Below are 19,710 nucleotides of genomic sequence, written 5' to 3'. Positions count from 1 at the left end.
TGTGTATTATTATAACTGTGTTGGTTATGCAAAACTGGGGAATGGGTAATTGAGGGATTATCAATCTTTTAAAACAACAATCATTCTGGTGTTGACTGTCCCTTTAACTGCAAAGGGCTCTATGTATACATATGTATATATGTTTGCAAATACATATATACACAAATAAATTAATAAATATATATATTTTCACATACATCATTAGACATGTATAATTTTTATTGGATGGTGTTGTTATGAGAGTAACTGTACTTTGTAATGTATTTTTGATGTGTTTTGTAACACACTTTTGTTTTGCGAAACAGTTAACCAGAGCTCTGAGGACGCGGTAATCATTTTAGCGTAAATCGCGATTGCACTCAAACGATCGCGTTTACTTTTTAATTTGTAATACAAGAGGAAAACCTGATGCACGTAAAACACCTGTGATAAACTCCTGATTGCTCGCGCGTCACTGATAACGCGCCACTCGTTATCTGGCCCATTATATGGTGTATAGGACTAGAGCATTGTATAACTTTGTTTCCTATTACATTCTGCAAAGCTGGTACTGATGTATCCGAAGTTTAAAGTCTGGGCTAGAGACTGTGTGGCCAACCACCAATTCTATACATGATACCCCAAAAGTTTAGAGCTATAGATGGCACAAGAAATACCCTTTTTATTAAACGTTTGCAAATTGACTTCTCTTCTTTTTTAGGTGAATATGCTTTTATGGGGTCGCTTATTGTGCAGGAGGTGGTGAAGGAGCTTCTTGGGAAAGGTTTGGACACTGCTAAAGTCCTCCTGCTGGCGGGTAGCAGGTGAGCTAAGTGAGGAATTAATGGTGTTACATTTTATGTAAGGGTTTTCTCATAACTAGAGAATTAAAGTTTTTTTATTTTATTTTCTGTCTATTTCTTCAGTGCTGGTGGGACAGGGGTTCTTTTAAATGTGGACCTAGTGGCTGAGCAGCTGGAGGAGTTGGGATACACCGGAATCCAGGTCCGTGGTCTCTCTGACTCTGGCTGGTTCCTGGACAACAAGCAGTATAGGAGGACTGACTGTGCCGACATAGTCACCTGTGCACCCACAGAGGCCATTCAAAGAGGAATCAGGTACAGAAGGGGGGATATTGTGGGGAGTAGAGGCCAGCTGGGATTTATGTTGTAATCAACACGTAGAATATCTGGCTGGCATGAAAGGAGTCAGTATGCAGGTGTTGAGAAGGGAGCTGTTATGATAGATTGGATGCAATGGGCCAGATTTATCAAGCACAAGGAGAATTCTTTTTATGGGTTTTCTTCGACACTCCTTTAGAGAATCGCATCTGTGCGCTCAAATTTATCAAAACGTTGTTGTTCGTTCTTTTTGCTTCTCCAAAGGAGAGCTATAGAGATGTAATGATAAATTTATCCAGTTGGATTAGTGTCTGCACCTTATTTATCATTTAAAATAAGCAACTATTCTCCCATGTAAGTCATATATATAAACCAAAATAAATATTTATACAGCCCTACTAGTTTCTTTAACGCCCCTCTTCAACAAACTGTCATGGATGAAAATAGATTAAAGTTTTCATTGTTTTTGTGCTTCTTTAATATATTATTATTGCTCTTTGTTATATATTTTTGTGCCTTGTAGAGCGCTTTTATTTTTTTTTATTGTAACATTTCTTCTACATCTGGTAGAGAATAGATTTCTAATGCTGTTGTCCACAGTAGTTCTAGAGAACTTTAATGCAGGCACTTGCAGGAGAACTTTCAGTCCTCTATAGAAGATAAGAAATTAAACATTTGTAACTAGGAAAATTAATGAGGAGTACTATAGGAGAGTTTTACACTCGAGCTTGCCCAATTTTAGGCACATTTTTAAATGATAAATAGGGGAATTATTTCTCATGCACATTTTTAAGAGAATACCAATGATAAATCTTGCCCAATATAGTGGAAGAATGGAGAAATAGATATAGTTCAAGAGGTTGAGGACAACAAGATATGAAAGGGAAATTTGAGTAGAAGAAGTTGGTTGTCAATTAAAAGGAGACAAACAAGTTAAGTATCGTCAAGGAAGCTTATGAAAATACAGCACCAAATGAGGTTAAGTGGCTAGGGACAAACAAAGATCACTCAGCTCAAAATAGGGAATAATAAGAATTGATTCTGAATTGAAGCCGATTTGTTATTGGGCCCAAGGAAATAAGCATGACTGTCACATTTTTCTCTCCCACTAGGTACTGGAATGGGGCGGTTCCAGAACGTTGTAAACAGCAGTTTAAAGAAGGAGAGGAATGGAACTGTTTCTTTGGGTATAAAATCTACCCAACGCTGAGAAGTAAGTAAAGAACAAAATCAGGGAGGTTACCAGTGTAGATAGAACATCTGTGGATAATCCAGCCCCTGGCCAGATAGAATGTGGTACTACACAGAAATGTCCAGCCATAACCTAGCACATTTAATCACTCTTTAACCTTCTGGGGTCCAGAAAAGAACAAGTGCATGACTGAGAATACAGTATATGTGACTATACTGTTACCAGGACATTTTCATTTTTCTGGAATTTTGTGTTTGCTATTTCAGTAATTGTAATTCTCCATAAGATATTTCATTATGTGCAGTAAAAAATACATATCAATGTACTCAGCTCATTTATTTAGCATATTTTCCTGTAATTTAACTCTCAATTGTCACTATTCCACTATCTATTGAGAGACTAGAGAACATATTGCAGAATAGAACTTACTCAGCAATATACTACACAGTGATTGTATGATTAGTACAGGTGCCCTGATGTCCCTTAAATTGAATTTTCTATTGTTACGTTGTCATCAATATCTGCATTTACTGTGTAAATTGTCATTTAAAGGAACATATTGTTCTTTGGAGCACAGAATTCATACATTTCTGTTGTATACTTATAGTGCGCCTAAAAGAAACCCGTTACATTGTAAATAAGAACGTATCTTTTTTTTTAAAACCAGTTCTTGTTTAGTTAAACATACTAAAATACATTATTTGCTTATTTTGCATAACATTCTTCCTCTGCAAATTGTGGTTTTCTACTAACTGACTGCCTTGGAACAGCAGTGCACCGCGGGTCCCGAGAGGCACTTTTCCTGTGGTGGTAACCCCTTTGCTGGAGTACACACAGTAGAGTTCATAGTTGTAAATTGAAATGCTCTAACGGATTACAGCATGTAATATTTATACTATTATGATCCTTTAAGTGCTTATGTATGATACAAAGATTGAGATGTACTTTGCTGTAGAACTTCTTTACAGATGGGATGCTTGATTCTTGGAATAAACTTTCATTGCAGATGCTAAGGACAAGCGCTGTAAATAAATATAAAAAAACCACAATTTTAAAGAGGGAGACTATATGCAAATGCACTGTACCTCCATTTAATACACAGTGGAGCCGAAATGTAATTTTTACAACCCATGAAGATGTTAGGTTATTTAAAACGATCAGTGTTTTTGTTTTTTAATAAATAACATGTACATGTGCTAATTGTAATGATAGCTGACAGACTCCGTATTTTGTATAGGTGTGTGTGATATAAATTTGTGGTTCAACACATGTGCAAAGTCCGTGTGTGTAGTTAGGCAAATGGATATAAATATGTCCAACGTATTCTGTATAGTCAGATAAAAGAGGTATAACACATTGCTCAGTATACACAGCAGAGAAGGGTAGGAATAAATGGACAGCGATATCAAAACCACTCCAAGGAAGGCTATTACGGCAATTCTCCGCACGGTAAGTGGGTATACAGCCACCATCCACTTCACACAGTCAGAGGACGTATTGCTCACCTCTATGGTGTAGACATCAGCTCCGTGGCAATACACCTTTCCACGAGGTCTGAGCGTTCTCTCCTCCTCGGCGTCTCCGGCCAGCATGTACCTTCTCAGCACTTCCGGGTGACGTCAGACGCTGTCCCTTCCAATTCGCTTGCGTAGTACTCCAAATGCTGTGTATACAACCTCTATTGACCGGACAAAAATCCAAAGCTGGGAATAATCTTGTTCCTTCACAGGATAGGAGGGCTCCTCTCCCTCCCAAAGTAGTAGAAAAAACGATCCAAAGAACAAAGGGGTGTATATTAAAAAGTCAATTCTTTATTGTAAGATTAAAAAGTATGGGCATCAAAATAGGGGTAAAGGAAGAAAAGAGCAGGTCTTACGCGTTTCGGCAAGATTCAGCCGTACTCATAGACCATACATGCTCACAGGTGATACAAACTTATATACCTTACAAAGATTACCCATTGGTTAAAACATCACACACCTCCTAAACACCCTTTTAGAAGGGATAATATCACAAACATTATATACATATATGTAGAAAATTGGTGATCTAACACCAATACTCAATGGCTTTGTATATGTTAATGAATAATTGAAATAAAATAAAATAAAGAAAAATACCTAATTCAATGTACATATGTGCAAGTATATATACAACAAATGAAAAACAAAACAAAGCAAAATATGTACAGACCAAGAAATAATAAAATAGAAGAAGCCTATAGGTATAGATCTAATCAGATGATCACACTAATGGATGGCAAATATATATATTGGATGTATATTGAATATATAATTGTATATATTAAAATTGATAATTCAGTCAATAATAGATTATCTGAATAAATACTAAACATATACATGATAATTATAACTTAATATACATAATAATGAATATACATAGCTAAATATACAATTCATTCAATATAATTACCAAATATATTTTTATAGAGATAATAGGTTCAGTGGTATACATATAGATTAATTCTCCCAAAAGTTAATAAGGTCATTCTCTGAATTAAAGCCATCAGGTTTTAATGTGCACAGTTTATGGATCCAATAAACCTCCTGGCGTGCCAGGGTGGACCATTTATCACCACCTCTAGGATTATTCTTAATGATTTCTATGGCATTCCATTTAAAACTGCACACATTTCCATGATGAATATCTATAAAATGACTTGCTAGATCAGAGCAATGTTGTTCATTTCTAATGTATCCCAAATGTTCACGGATGCGAGTACGAATATCACGGGAGGTCATACCCACGTACTGGAGTTTATGTTCCGTGCAGCAGATGAGATACACTATATATGAAGAAGAGCAATTGATGCATCCCCTAGTATCAAACATCTGGTTAGTAACATAAGAACTACCTATCTTAATATGTTCACAGGCTTTACAATTCTTTCCACATTTATAAGTTCCATTATGTCTAAGCCAAGAGCTTTGACTATCAGGTTTACGCAACTGGCTAGGTGAGATCAAATTACCCAATGTAAGCCCCCTTTTGTATGTAAACCTACATCCTCCTTTGACCACATCCTTAAGAGCGTCATCTCCATATAACATAGGTAAATATTTTTTAACTATGTTACAAATTTGATAGTATTGGTTAGAATACCTTGTAATAAAATTAGGTTTGTTGTCGAATTTGGTCTTTCTATCACTGGACTTATCAACTACTGAGAGTAAACTACTTCTATCACATTGTGTTGCATAATCATGAGCCTGTTTGATAACTTTCTTACAATAACCCCTCTTACGGAGTCTAGTGCCTAGATTGTTACACTCAGAATTGAATACTTGTTCATTTGAACAAATTCTTCGATTTCTCAGGAACTGTCCCTTCGCTATACCCTGAAACACATGTCTTGGATGGGAGCTGGAAGAATGTAGGATTGAATTTCCAGCTATTGGTTTACGAAACAATTGAGTTTCAACTTTATCAGAGTTCCCATCAATGACCAACTCCACATCCAAGAAATGTATTTTATGCTTTTGCCATTCATAGGTAAACTTAATCTCAGGGATGCAAGAGTTAAGATACCCAACAAATCTCTGAGCCTCAGAGGAATTGAATTCAGTAAGAAATATAAGATCGTCTATAAATCTTTTGTAGCAAACAATTCCCCCAGATGAGTCGACATTAGGTCCAAAGAGGTATTTATACTCAAACCAGCCCATAAATAAATTGGCATATGAGGGGGCGAATTTCGCCCCCATGGCTGTACCTCTCAATTGGACGTAATACGATCCCTCAAACTGGAAGTAATTGCGCTCCAAAAGAAAACGGATAGATCTAATAATGAAGTCTTTAGCCTCATTTGAATAGTTAGTAAGCCGATTAAGAAAAAAGGCCACAGCTTCCAGGCCCAGGGTGTGTGGTATAGAGGTGTATAAAGCTACCACATCCACTGTTAACCAACTCATATTTTCCACCACCTGCACATCCTCAATAACATTTAACAAGTGTGTAGTGTCTCTCAAAAAGCTGGGAAGAGAAGAAACCAAGGGTTGCAAAATGCTGTCAATCCACTCTGACAGATGTTCAAAAGTGAGCCAACACAATGTGATAGAAGTAGTTTACTCTCAGTAGTTGATAAGTCCAGTGATAGAAAGACCAAATTCGACAACAAACCTAATTTTATTACAAGGTATTCTAACCAATACTATCAAATTTGTAACATAGTTAAAAAATATTTACCTATGTTATATGGAGATGACGCTCTTAAGGATGTGGTCAAAGGAGGATGTAGGTTTACATACAAAAGGGGGCTTACATTGGGTAATTTGATCTCACCTAGCCAGTTGCGTAAACCTGATAGTCAAAGCTCTTGGCTTAGACATAATGGAACTTATAAATGTGGAAAGAATTGTAAAGCCTGTGAACATATTAAGATAGGTAGTTCTTTTAGTTCCTATGTTACTAACCAGATGTTTGATACTAGGGGATGCATCAATTGCTCTTCTTCATATATAGTGTATCTCATCTGCTGCACGGAACATAAACTCCAGTACGTGGGTATGACCTCCCGTGATATTCGTACTCGCATCCGTGAACATTTGGGATACATTAGAAATGAACAACATTGCTCTGATCTAGCAAGTCATTTTATAGATATTCATCATGAAAATGTGTGCAGTTTTAAATAGAATGCCATAGAAATCATTAAGAATAATCCTAGAGGTGGTGATAAATGGTCCACCCTGGCACGCCAGGAGGTTTATTGGATCCATAAACTGTGCACATTAAAACCTGATGGCTTTAATTCAGAGAATGACCTTATTAACTTTTGGGAGAATTAATCTATATGTATACCACTGAACCTATTATCTCTATAAAAATATATTTGGTAATTATATTGAATGAATTGTATATTTAGCTATGTATATTCATTATTATGTATATTAAGTTATAATTATCATGTATATGTTTAGTATTTATTCAGATAATCTATTATTATTGACTGAATTATCAATTTTAATATATACAATTATATATTCAATATACATCCCATATATATATTTGCCATCCATTAGTGTGATCATCTGATTAGATCTATACCTATAGGCTTCTTCTATTTTATTATTTCTTGGTCTGTACATATTTTGCTTTATTTTCCTTTGTTTTGTTTTTCATTTGTTGTATATATACTTGCACATATTTACATTGAATTAGGTATTTTTCTTTATTTTATTTTATTTCAATTATTCATTAACATATACAAAGCCATTGAGTATTGGTGTTAGATCACCAATTTTCTACATATATGTATATAATGTTTGTGATATTATCCCTTCTAAAAGGGTGTTTAGGAGGTGTGTGATGTTTTAACCAATGGGTAATCTTTGTAAGGTATATAAGTTTGTATCACCTGTGAGCATGTATGGTCTATGAGTACGGCTGAATCTTGCCGAAACGCGTAAGACCTGCTCTTTTCTTCTTTTACCCCTATTTTGATGCCCATACTTTTTAATCTTACAATAAAGAATTGACTTTTTAATATATACCCCTTTGTTCTTTGGATCGTTTTTTCTACTACTTTGGGAGGGAGAGGAGCCCTCCTATCCTGTGAAGGAACAAGATTATTCCCAGCTTTGGATTTTTGTCCGGTCAATAGAGGTTGTATACACAGCATTTGGAGTACTACGCAAGCGAATTGGAAGGGACAGCGTCTGACGTCACCCGGAAGTGCTGAGAAGGTACATGCTGGCCGGAGACGCCGAGGAGGAGAGAACGCTCAGACCTCGTGGAAAGGTGTATTGCCACGGAGCTGATGTCTACACCATAGAGGTGAGCAATACGTCCTCTGACTGTGTGAAGTGGATGGTGGCTGTATACCCACTTACCGTGCGGAGAATTGCCGTAATAGCCTTCCTTGGAGTGGTGAGTCAGGACTGGTTTTGATATCGCTGTCCATTTATTCCTACCCTTCTCTGCTGTGTATACTGAGCAATGTGTTATACCTCTTTTATCTGACTATACAGAATACGTTGGACATATTTATATCCATTTGCCTAACTACACACACGGACTTTGCACATGTGTTTTTCCTATATTATCTCTTCATCCATGTGTTGTAAGTGAAGCAAATTGTGGCTGGTGAACGTTATATTGATTTCTTATAAATTTTTTATAAATTTCCTTAAATATGGATGCATCAGGGGATTTATCACAAAATCGTTATTTTTCTTTGGCTGCTGTTGATGACCAAGATCTAGTGGGACTTGAATTGGAAGATTTCTTTTCATTGGATTGTACCAACACTAAATTAAGTGATTTGTTTCACTCTTTGGAACTGTTACGTTTAAAGGAATTGAGACTTAAACTTGACACCTGGATTATGAACAAATATGTCTCTTTAAACATGATACCGAGGGGCCTAAGGGTTAAAAAATTCCCCACTTTCGAGGTCCATGACCAGGACTTTATTAAGGAATGGAATAGTATATTATCTGAGTGCTCTATTAGGCTTATGATGATGTTGGTTAAATTTAAATCTGATCAATTAGCCACTGTTAGGAATGAAATAACACAGTTACAACAAGAGTTGAATGGTCACCAATCTGAAGTGGGATATGGTGAATATGATAAAATGTTGCAGGAGGTGATTGAAACTAGCAAAAATGATATCATACAGGCCAAACATGTGAAATTCTTACGTGATCAAAAGGACTATTCCACAGGGAATGTCTTTTTGTGGTATAAAATTCACAGACGTAGAGCACTACCATACAATCAGAAAGATAATCAGGGATTGGATACTGAAAACAGTGAAGGTAATAGGGGTTACAAACGCAGGAGATGGAGAAAAAAGAATAGGAACCAGAAAAAAGTGTCCTTTAATGGAAATGTGAGCACAGATGATGATTCTCTGTCTAATTTTTCTACCTCTTATGAGGAAGGGTCAAATTCAGAATGTGAACCAGATCTTAACTATAACATTGAGAATAGACAACAGGAGGATAATGATCCTGTACAAGCAGACAGTAGTAATACAATCACTACACATACGGAGACCATTAAACCTATTAATTCCACTGGTACCATACCCAAAGCTGTAAGCACTAATAATAAAAACAGTGCAAAAAAGAGTACACAGATTAAACAAGCTTTGAATACTAACTCTGACATTGTACAGGTCACTGCCCCTAAAAATAGCAAGGGGGTACCCCCTCTGGGTCAGGTTTTTCGGTCGGCCCTAAAAACAAGGGGTGGGGGAGGGACAGAGAACACAGGGAACCAGAGAGGAATGAACAGGTATGCCCTGAGAGAGCTCACCAGGAAGTAAATGACAATTTGGTTATTAATGTTTCTTCACATACCCTAACTGAATCTGAACTTAAAGTACTTAATAAGGGTTTGGGCTTTTGCCCTACTAAAAAATTTGATATGTTTCAAACTATTCTTGACCTAAATAGGTTTATACGTAATCTTACTCTTCGTAGACACTTTAATGGTATTGAAGGAGTAAACAATCCCACATATGTTGATAATAGTGGCACCAACAATATTGGCTCTCTTTTTCAATTTAGAGACATGTGCGATTTAGCTTCTCTCCAGGAATTGGAGTGTGAGCAAGCTATGGATACCGTATCGCTATGTTCTCCTAGATTTAAAAATAGATCCAAATTCTACCCAGTTCAATCTAGAGGTAGAATACTTGAAAGTTTCCATAAGAGAGTCCTTGAGGACCTAAAAAAGCTGGATGAAACGTCCAGCGAACAATACTCAAATCTTACTAGAAAGGAAAAAGAGGCAGTAACATCATTGCAGAATAATTTGTCAATTGTGGTGAAAAACTCTGATAAGGGGGGGAACATCGTTGTAATGGATAGACAGATGTATATATCTGAAGCTGAACGACAGCTGAATGATCTATCCTCCTATAGAAGATTAAGTAGAAACCCTACTCTGTGTTTTCAAAAACAGTTAAGAGATTTATTAGATGATGGCCTTCACCTTGGTATTATTGACAAGGACACATTTGAGTTCCTATTCATTACCGACCCCATCATTCCTATTTTCCACCACCTGCCCAAGACCCATAAGAGTGTAGTTAACATAAAGGGAAGACCAATAGTTGCAGCAATTGGCTCACTTTTTGAACATCTGTCAGAGTGGATTGACAGCATTTTGCAACCCTTGGTTTCTTCTCTTCCCAGCTTTTTGAGAGACACTACACACTTGTTAAATGTTATTGAGGATGTGCAGGTGGTGGAAAATATGAGTTGGTTAACAGTGGATGTGGTAGCTTTATACACCTCTATACCACACACCCTGGGCCTGGAAGCTGTGGCCTTTTTTCTTAATCGGCTTACTAACTATTCAAATGAGGCTAAAGACTTCATTATTAGATCTATCCGTTTTCTTTTGGAGCGCAATTACTTCCAGTTTGAGGGATCGTATTACGTCCAATTGAGAGGTACAGCCATGGGGGCGAAATTCGCCCCCTCATATGCCAATTTATTTATGGGCTGGTTTGAGTATAAATACCTCTTTGGACCTAATGTCGACTCATCTGGGGGAATTGTTTGCTACAAAAGATTTATAGACGATCTTATATTTCTTACTAAATTCAATTCCTCTGAGGCTCAGAGATTTGTTGGGTATCTTAACTCTTGCATCCCTGAGATTAAGTTTACCTATGAATGGCAAAAGCATAAAATACATTTCTTGGATGTGGAGTTGGTCATTGATGGGAACTCTGATAAAGTTGAAACTCAATTGTTTCGTAAACCAATAGCTGGAAATTCAATCCTACATTCTTCCAGCTCCCATCCAAGACATGTGTTTCAGGGTATAGCGAAGGGACAGTTCCTGAGAAATCGAAGAATTTGTTCAAATGAACAAGTATTCAATTCTGAGTGTAACAATCTAGGCACTAGACTCCGTAAGAGGGGTTATTGTAAGAAAGTTATCAAACAGGCTCATGATTATGCAACACAATGTGATAGAAGTAGTTTACTCTCAGTAGTTGATAAGTCCAGTGATAGAAAGACCAAATTCGACAACAAACCTAATTTTATTACAAGGTATTCTAACCAATACTATCAAATTTGTAACATAGTTAAAAAATATTTACCTATGTTATATGGAGATGACGCTCTTAAAGATGTGGTCAAAGGAGGATGTAGGTTTACATACAAAAGGGGGCTTACATTGGGTAATTTGATCTCACCTAGCCAGTTGCGTAAACCTGATAGTCAAAGCTCTTGGCTTAGACATAATGGAACTTATAAATGTGGAAAGAATTGTAAAGCCTGTGAACATATTAAGATAGGTAGTTCTTTTAGTTCCTATGTTACTAACCAGATGTTTGATACTAGGGGATGCATCAATTGCTCTTCTTCATATATAGTGTATCTCATCTGCTGCACGGAACATAAACTCCAGTACGTGGGTATGACCTCCCGTGATATTCGTACTCGCATCCGTGAACATTTGGGATACATTAGAAATGAACAACATTGCTCTGATCTAGCAAGTCATTTTATAGATATTCATCATGGAAATGTGTGCAGTTTTAAATGGAATGCCATAGAAATCATTAAGAATAATCCTAGAGGTGGTGATAAATGGTCCACCCTGGCACGCCAGGAGGTTTATTGGATCCATAAACTGTGCACATTAAAACCTGATGGCTTTAATTCAGAGAATTACCTTATTAACTTTTGGGAGAATTAATCTATATGTATACCACTGAACCTATTATCTCTATAAAAATATATTTGGTAATTATATTGAATGAATTGTATATTTAGCTATGTATATTCATTATTATGTATATTAAGTTATAATTATCATGTATATGTTTAGTATTTATTCAGATAATCTATTATTATTGACTGAATTATCAATTTTAATATATACAATTATATATTCAATATACATCCAATATATATATTTGCCATCCATTAGTGTGATCATCTGATTAGATCTATACCTATAGGCTTCTTCTATTTTATTATTTCTTGGTCTGTACATATTTTGCTTTATTTTGCTTTGTTTTGTTTTTCATTTGTTGTATATATACTTGCACATATTTACATTGAATTAGGTATTTTTCTTTATTTTATTTTATTTCAATTATTCATTAACATATACAAAGCCATTGAGTATTGGTGTTAGATCACCAATTTTCTACATATATGTATATAATGTTTGTGATATTATCCCTTCTAAAAGGGTGTTTAGGAGGTGTGTGATGTTTTAACCAATGGGTAATCTTTGTAAGGTATATAAGTTTGTATCACCTGTGAGCATGTATGGTCTATGAGTACGGCTGAATCTTGCCGAAACGCGTAAGACCTGCTCTTTTCTTCCTTTACCCCTATTTTGATGCCCATACTTTTTAATCTTACAATAAAGAATTGACTTTTTAATATATACCCCTTTGTTCTTTGGATCGTTTTTTCTATAAATTTGTGGTTCCTCAGGTCCGGTGTTTGTGGTTCAGTGGCTGTTTGATGAAGCCCAGCTAACCGTGGATAATGTCCATCTGAGTGGTCAGCCTGTGCAGGAGAGTCAGTGGCTTTACATTCAAAACTTGGGCCGCGAGTTAAGGAGCACTTTGAAAGATGTGGGGTGAGTATGCTGTTATCCTGTCTGAGTTATTACTCTGTGAGTCTGGATCACACTAAGTTCACGCATTTTGTCTTCACAGGGCATGCTTTGCGGCTGCTTGTCTATCTCATGAAGTCATCACACGCAGGTAAGTTAGTCATCTTGTCATTGCCAATGTCATTACTGTATTTAGTCCCTCTAAAATGAACTCTTTCGCCTCACCCCCTCTCACCTATCGCCCAACATAGTGATGCTTCATGTCACTCTGTTATTATTTCACCCACACGCCTTTCCAGTCACAGGTTTAAAGGGACATATAACTTTCGTGATTCAGATATAACATTTTATTATTATTATTATTATCATCATCAGGTATTTGTAGAGCGCCAACAGGTTCTGCAGCGCTATAAACATGGGTGGTATATAAAACGATTACAGGGATCAAATGGGTAGAGGGTCCTGCCAAGAGTTGCACTGTTGTAGTCGGCTCTTATGAAGGTGAACTACAAACAGCTGGGTTCATAGGCTTACATGCTATGGGGTTTTAGGGGATAGCAGTGGAGATAGGAAGGTTAGTGTAGGCTGTGAATAGTAGAGTCTTCAGGGAGCACTTGAAGCTTTAAAAACTAGGGAATACTTTTTTTTTTTACCACTTGGCTCCTTTTAGATGAGTGCATATTGAGGTATGCTCCAGAATGTACATATAACTTGAGCACTCTATGGCAGCAATGTTAAACATTTAGTGCTCAAAACCTGTGCACGCTCCTTAGCCTACCTCAATTTGCTCCCCTAGAAAAGAGCCATTTTTGATCAAGCACCAAGAGAAGAAATACAATTTAAAATAAGTAATTTGATTTCTCCAACATTGGTGTGTCCGGTCCACAGCGTCATCCTTACTTGTGGGAATATCTCTTCCCCAACAGGAAATGGCAAAGAGTCCCAGCAAAGCTGGCCATATAGTCCCTCCTAGGCTCCGCCCACCCCAGTCATTCTGTTTGCCGTTGCACAGGCAACATCTCCACGGAGATGGTTAAGAGTTTGTGGTGTTTAGTTGTAGTTTTTTATTCTACTATCAAGAGTTTGTTATTTTAAAATAGTGCTGGTATGTACTATTTACTCTGAAACAGAAAAGGATGAAGAATTCTGTTTGTGAGAGGAAGATGATTTTAGCAGACAGTAACTAAAATCGATTGCTGTTTCCACATAGGACTGTTGAGATGAAGTAACTTCAGTTGGGGGAAACAGTTAGCAGACTTTTCTGCTTAAGGTATGACTAGCCATATTTCTAACAAGACTGTGTAATGCTGGAAGGCTGTCATTTCCCCTCATGGGGACCGGTAAGCCATTTTCTTAGTCTCAAACAGAATAAAGGGCTTAATATGGGCTATAAAACTGGTAGACACTTTTATGGGCTAAATCGATTGCTTTATTTGGACATTTTATACATGTTTATGCTTATAATTCACACTTATAAACTTGGGGAACGTTTTTTAACGTCAGGCACTATGTTAGACACCTTTTCCAGTCAGGAAGGGCCTTCCCAGTTGTAGGCTGAGCCTCATTTTCGCGCCATTACTGCGCAGTTGTTTTTGAGAGCAAGACATGCAGATGCATGTGTGAGGACCTGAAAGTAGTTGGAAAAGTTCCTAAAAGGCGTCATTTGGTATCGTATTCCCCTCTGGGCTTGGTAAAGTCACAGCAAAGGCTGTAGCTGGGACTGTATAGGGGTTAAATCTGTAAGCGGCTCCGGTTTCGTTATTCTAAGGGTTAAAGCTCTGAAAATTGGTGTGCAATACTTTTAATGCTTTAAGACACTGTGGTGAAATTTTGGTAAATTTTGAACAATTCCTTCATATTTTTTCACATATTCAGTAATAAAGTGTGCTCTGTTTAAAATTTAAAGAGACAGTAACGGTTTTGTTTTAAAACGGTTTTTGTGCTTTATTGACAAGTTTTAAGCCTGTTTAACATGTCTGTGCCTTCAGATAAGCTATGTTCTATATGTATGAAAGCCAATGTGTCTCCCCCTTCAAAATTGTGTGATAATTGTGCCATAGCGTCCAAACAAAGTAAGGACAGTACTGCCACAGATAATGAAATTGCCCAAGATAATTCCTCAGATGAAGGGAGTAGACATGGTTCTACATCATCTCCTTCTGTGTCTACGCCAGTTTTGCCCACGCAGGAGGCCCCTAGTACTTCTAGCGCGCCAATGCTTATTACCATGCAACAATTGACGGCTGTAATGGATAACTCCATAGCAAATATTTTATCCAAAATGCCTGCATATCAGAGAAAGCGCAATTGCTCTGTTTTAAACACTGAAGAGCAGGAGGGCGCTGATGATAATTGTTCTGTCATACCCTCACACCAATCTGAAGGGGCCATGAGGGAGGTTTTGTCAGATGGGGAAATTTCAGATTCAGGAAAAATTTCCCAACAGGCTGAACCTGATGTTGTGACTTTTAAATTTAAGTTAGAACATCTCCGCGCACTGCTTAAGGAGGTGTTATCTACTCTGGATGATTGTGACAACTTGGTCATTCCAGAAAAATTATGCAAGATGGACAAGTTCCTAGAGGTTCCGGTGCACCCCGACGCTTTTCCTATACCCAAGCGGGTGGCGGACATAGTGAATAAGGAGTGGGAGAAGCCCGGCATACCTTTTGTCCCCCCTCCTATATTTAAGAAATTATTTCCTATGGTCGACCCCAGAAAGGACTTATGGCAGACAGTCCCTAAGGTCGAGGGGGCAGTTTCTACTCTAAACAAGCGCACTACTATTCCTATCGAGGATAGTTGTGCTTTCACAGATCCTATGGATAAAAAATTGGAAGGTTTGCTTAAAAAGATTTTTGTACAGCAAGGTTACCTTCTACAACCCATTTCGTGCATTGTTCCTGTCACTACAGCAGCGTGGTTCTGGTTCAAGGAACTAGAAAAGTCGCTCAGTAGAGAGACTCCATATGAGGAGGTTATGGACAGAGTTCACGCACTTAAGTTGGCTAACTCTTTTATTTTAGATGCTGCTTTGCAATTAGCTAGATTAGCGGCGAAAAATTCAGGGTTTGCAATTGTGGCGCGCAGAGCACTTTGGCTAAAGTCTTGGTCAGCGGATGTATCATCCAAGACAAAATTGCTTAACATCCCCTTCAAGGGTAAAACTCTCTTTGGAAGAATTGAAAGAGATTATCTCAGACATCACTGGGGGAAAGGGTCACGCCCTCCCACAAGATAGGCCTTTCAAGGCCAAGAATAAGTCTAATTTTCGTTCCTTTCGTAATTTCAGGAACGGACCGGGCTCTAATTCTGCATCCTCTAAGCAAGAGGGTAATACCTCACAGTCCAAACCAGCCTGGAAACCGATGCAAGGCTGGAACAAGGGTAAGCAGGCCAAGAAGCCTGCCGCTGCTAAATAAACAGCATGAAGGAGTAGCCCCCGATCCGGGACCGGATCTAGTGGGGGGCAGACTCTCTCTCTTTGCTCAGGCTTGGGCAAGAGATGTTCAGGATCCCTGGACGCTAGAAATAGTTTCTCAGGGTTATCTTCTGGAATTCAAGGAACTACCCCCAAGGGGAAGGTTCCACATGTCTCACTTATCCTCAAACCAAATAAAGAGACAGGCGTTCTTACATTGTGTAGAAGACCTGTTAAAGATGGGAGTGATACACCCCGTTCCAATGACGGAACAAGGAATGGGATTTTACTCAAATCTGTTCGAAGTTCCCAAAAAAGAGGGAACCTTCAGACCAATTCTGGATTTAAAGATCTAAAGATCTAAAGACCTAAACAAATTTCTCAGGGTACCATCGTTCAAAATGGAAACCATTCGAACGATTCTACCCACTATCCAGGAAGGTCAATTTATGACTACCGTGGATCTAAAGGATGCGTACCTACATATTCCTATCCACAAAGAACATCATCAGTTCCTAAGGTTCGCCTTTCTGGACAAACATTACCAGTTTGTGGCCCTCCCATTCGGATTAGCCACTGCTCCAAGGATTTTCACAAAGGTACTCGGGTCCCTTCTAGCGGTTCTAAGACCGAGGGGCATTGCAGTAGTACCATACTTGGACGACATTCTAATACAAGCGTCGTCCCTTTCAAAATCAAAGGCTCATACAGACATCGTTCTGGCCTTTCTCAGATCTCACGGATGGAAGGTGAACATAGAAAAAAGTTCTCTGTCTCCGTCAACCAGAGTTCCCTTCTTGGGAACAATAATAGATTCCTTAGAAATGATGATCTTTCTGACAGATGTCAGAAAGTCAAAACTTCTAAGCGCTTGTCAAGTTCTTCATTCTGTTCCACGTCCTTCCATAGCTCAGTGCATGGAAGTAGTAGGGTTGATGGTTGCGGCAATGGACATAGTTCCTTTTGCGCAAATTCATCTAAGACCATTACAACTGTGCATGCTGAAACAGTGGAATGGGGATTATACAGACTTGTCTCCAGTGATTCAAGTAGATCAGAAGACCAGAGACTCACTCCGTTGGTGGCTAACCCAGGATCACCTATCCCAGGGAATGAGCTTCCGCAGTCCAGAGTGGGTCATCGTCACGACCGACGCCAGCCTAGTGGGCTGGGGCGCGGTCTGGGAATCCCTGAAAGCTCAGGGACTGTGGTCTCGGGAAGAGTCTCTTCTCCCGATAAACATTCTGGAACTAAGAGTGATATTCAATGCTCTCAAGGCTTGGCCTCAGCTAGCAAAGGCCAGATTCATAAGATTCCAATCAGACAACATGACGACTGTTGCGTATCTCAATCATCAGGGGGGAACAAGGAGTTCCCTGGCGATGAAAGAAGTGACCAAAATAATACAATGGGCGGAGAATCACTCCTGCCACCTATCTGCGATCCACATTCCAGGTGTGGAAAACTGGGAAGCGGATTATTTGAGTCGTCAGACATTCCATCCGGGGGAGTGGGAACTCCACCCGGAGATCTTTGCCCAGTTGACGCAACTATGGGGCATTCCAGACATGGATCTGATGGCGTCTCGTCAGAACTTCAAAGTTCCTTACTACGGGTCCAGATCCAGGGATCCCAAGGCGACTCTAGTGGATGCACTAGTAGCGCCTTGGACCTTCAACCTAGCTTACGTGTTTCCACCGTTTCCTCTCATTCCCAGGCTGGTAGCCAGGATCAAACAGGAGAGGGCCTCGGTGATCTTGATAGCCCCTGCGTGGCCACGCAGGACTTGGTATGCAGACCTGGTGAATATGTCATCGGTTCCACCATGGAAGCTACCTTTGAGACAGGACCTTCTTGTTCAGGGTCCATTCGAACATCCAAATCTGGTTTCCCTCCAGCTGATGGCTTGGAGATTGAACGCTTGATTCTATCAAAGCGTGGGTTTTCAGATTCTGTGATTGATACTCTGGTTCAGGCCAGAAAACCGGTAACTAGAAAGATTTACCATAAGATATGGAAGAGATATATCTGCTGGTGTGAATCCAAGGGATTACCTTGGAATAAGATTAAAATTCCTAAGATTCTTTCCTTTCTGCAAGAAGGTTTGGATAAAGGATTATCTGCGAGTTCTCTAAAGGGACAGATTTCTGCTTTATCTGTCTTACTACACAAACGACTGGCAGCTATGCCAGATGTTCAAGCATTTGTTCAGGCTCTGGTTAGGATCAAGCCTGTTTACAGACCTTTGACTCCTCCCTGGAGTTTAAATTTAGTTCTTTCAGTTCTTCAAGGGGTTCCGTTTGAACCTCTACATTCCATAGATATTAAGTTGTTATCTTGGAAAGTTTTGTTTTTGGTTGCTATTTCTTCTGCTAGAAGAGTTTCAGAGTTATCTGCTCTGCAGTGTGCTCCGCCCTATCTGGTGTTCCATGCAGATAAGGTGGTTTTGCGTACTAAGCCTGGTTTTCTTCCAAAGGTTGTTTCTAACAAAAATATTAACCAGGAGATAGTTGTACCTTCTTTGTGTCCGAATCCAGTTTCAAAGAAGGAACGTTTGTTACACAATTTGGACGTAGTCCGTGCTCTAAAATTCTATTTAGAAGCTACAAAAGATTTCAGACAAACATCTTCTCTGTTTGTGGTCTATTCTGGTAAAAGGAGAGGTCAAAAAACGACTTCTACCTCTCTTTCTTTTTGGCTTAAAAGCATCATCCGATTGGCTTACGAGACTGCCGGACGGAAGCCTCCTGAAAGAATCACAGCTCACTCCACTAGGGCTGTGGCTTCCACATGGGCCTTCAAGAACAAGGCTTCTGTTGATCAGATATGTAAGGCAGCGACTTGGTCTTCACTGCACACTTTTGCCAAATTTTACAAATTTGATACTTTTGCTTCTTCGGAGGCTATTTTTGGGAGAAAGGTTTTGCAAGCCGTGGTGCCTTCCGTTTAGGTGACCTGATTTGCTCCCTCCCTTCATCCGTGTCCTAAAGCTTTGGTATTGGTTCCCACAAGTAAGGATGACGCCGTGGACCGGACACACCAATGTTGGAGAAAACAGAATTTATGCTTACCTGATAAATTACTTTCTCCAACGTTGTGTCCGGTCCACGGCCCGCCCTGGTTTTTTAATCAGGTCTGATGAATTATTTTCTCTAACTACAGTCACCACAGTACCATATGGTTTCTCCTATATTTTTCCTCCTGTCCGTCGGTCGAATGACTGGGGTGGGCGGAGCCTAGGAGGGACTATATGGCCAGCTTTGCTGGGACTCTTTGCCATTTCCTGTTGGGGAAGAGATATTACCACAAGTAAGGATGACGCCGTGGACCGGACACACCGTTGGAGAAAGTAATTTATCAGGTAAGCATAAATTCTGTTTGTTTTTTTTTCTTCATTGTACGCTCTATCCTAATCATGAAACTTTAATTTT

General features: G+C 38.8%; 1 protein-coding gene across 1 annotated transcript in view; it reads left to right on the top strand.

Moving 5' to 3' along the window:
* NOTUM (notum, palmitoleoyl-protein carboxylesterase) overlaps window positions 1-19,710 on the top strand; it is a 105,411-nt gene that overhangs the window by 58,584 nt on the left and 27,117 nt on the right. The window contains exons 6-10 of the mRNA XM_053696249.1: window positions 701-803; window positions 906-1,097; window positions 2,213-2,313; window positions 12,735-12,882; window positions 12,962-13,009. Coding sequence (XP_053552224.1) covers window positions 701-803; window positions 906-1,097; window positions 2,213-2,313; window positions 12,735-12,882; window positions 12,962-13,009 — 592 coding nt within the window. The remainder of the gene's footprint in view (window positions 1-700; window positions 804-905; window positions 1,098-2,212; window positions 2,314-12,734; window positions 12,883-12,961; window positions 13,010-19,710) is intronic.

Source organism: Bombina bombina, chromosome 1 (assembly GCF_027579735.1).
Source record: "Bombina bombina isolate aBomBom1 chromosome 1, aBomBom1.pri, whole genome shotgun sequence".
NCBI lineage: Eukaryota > Metazoa > Chordata > Amphibia > Anura > Bombinatoridae > Bombina > Bombina bombina.
This window is presented reverse-complemented; position numbering and strand designations above follow the sequence as displayed.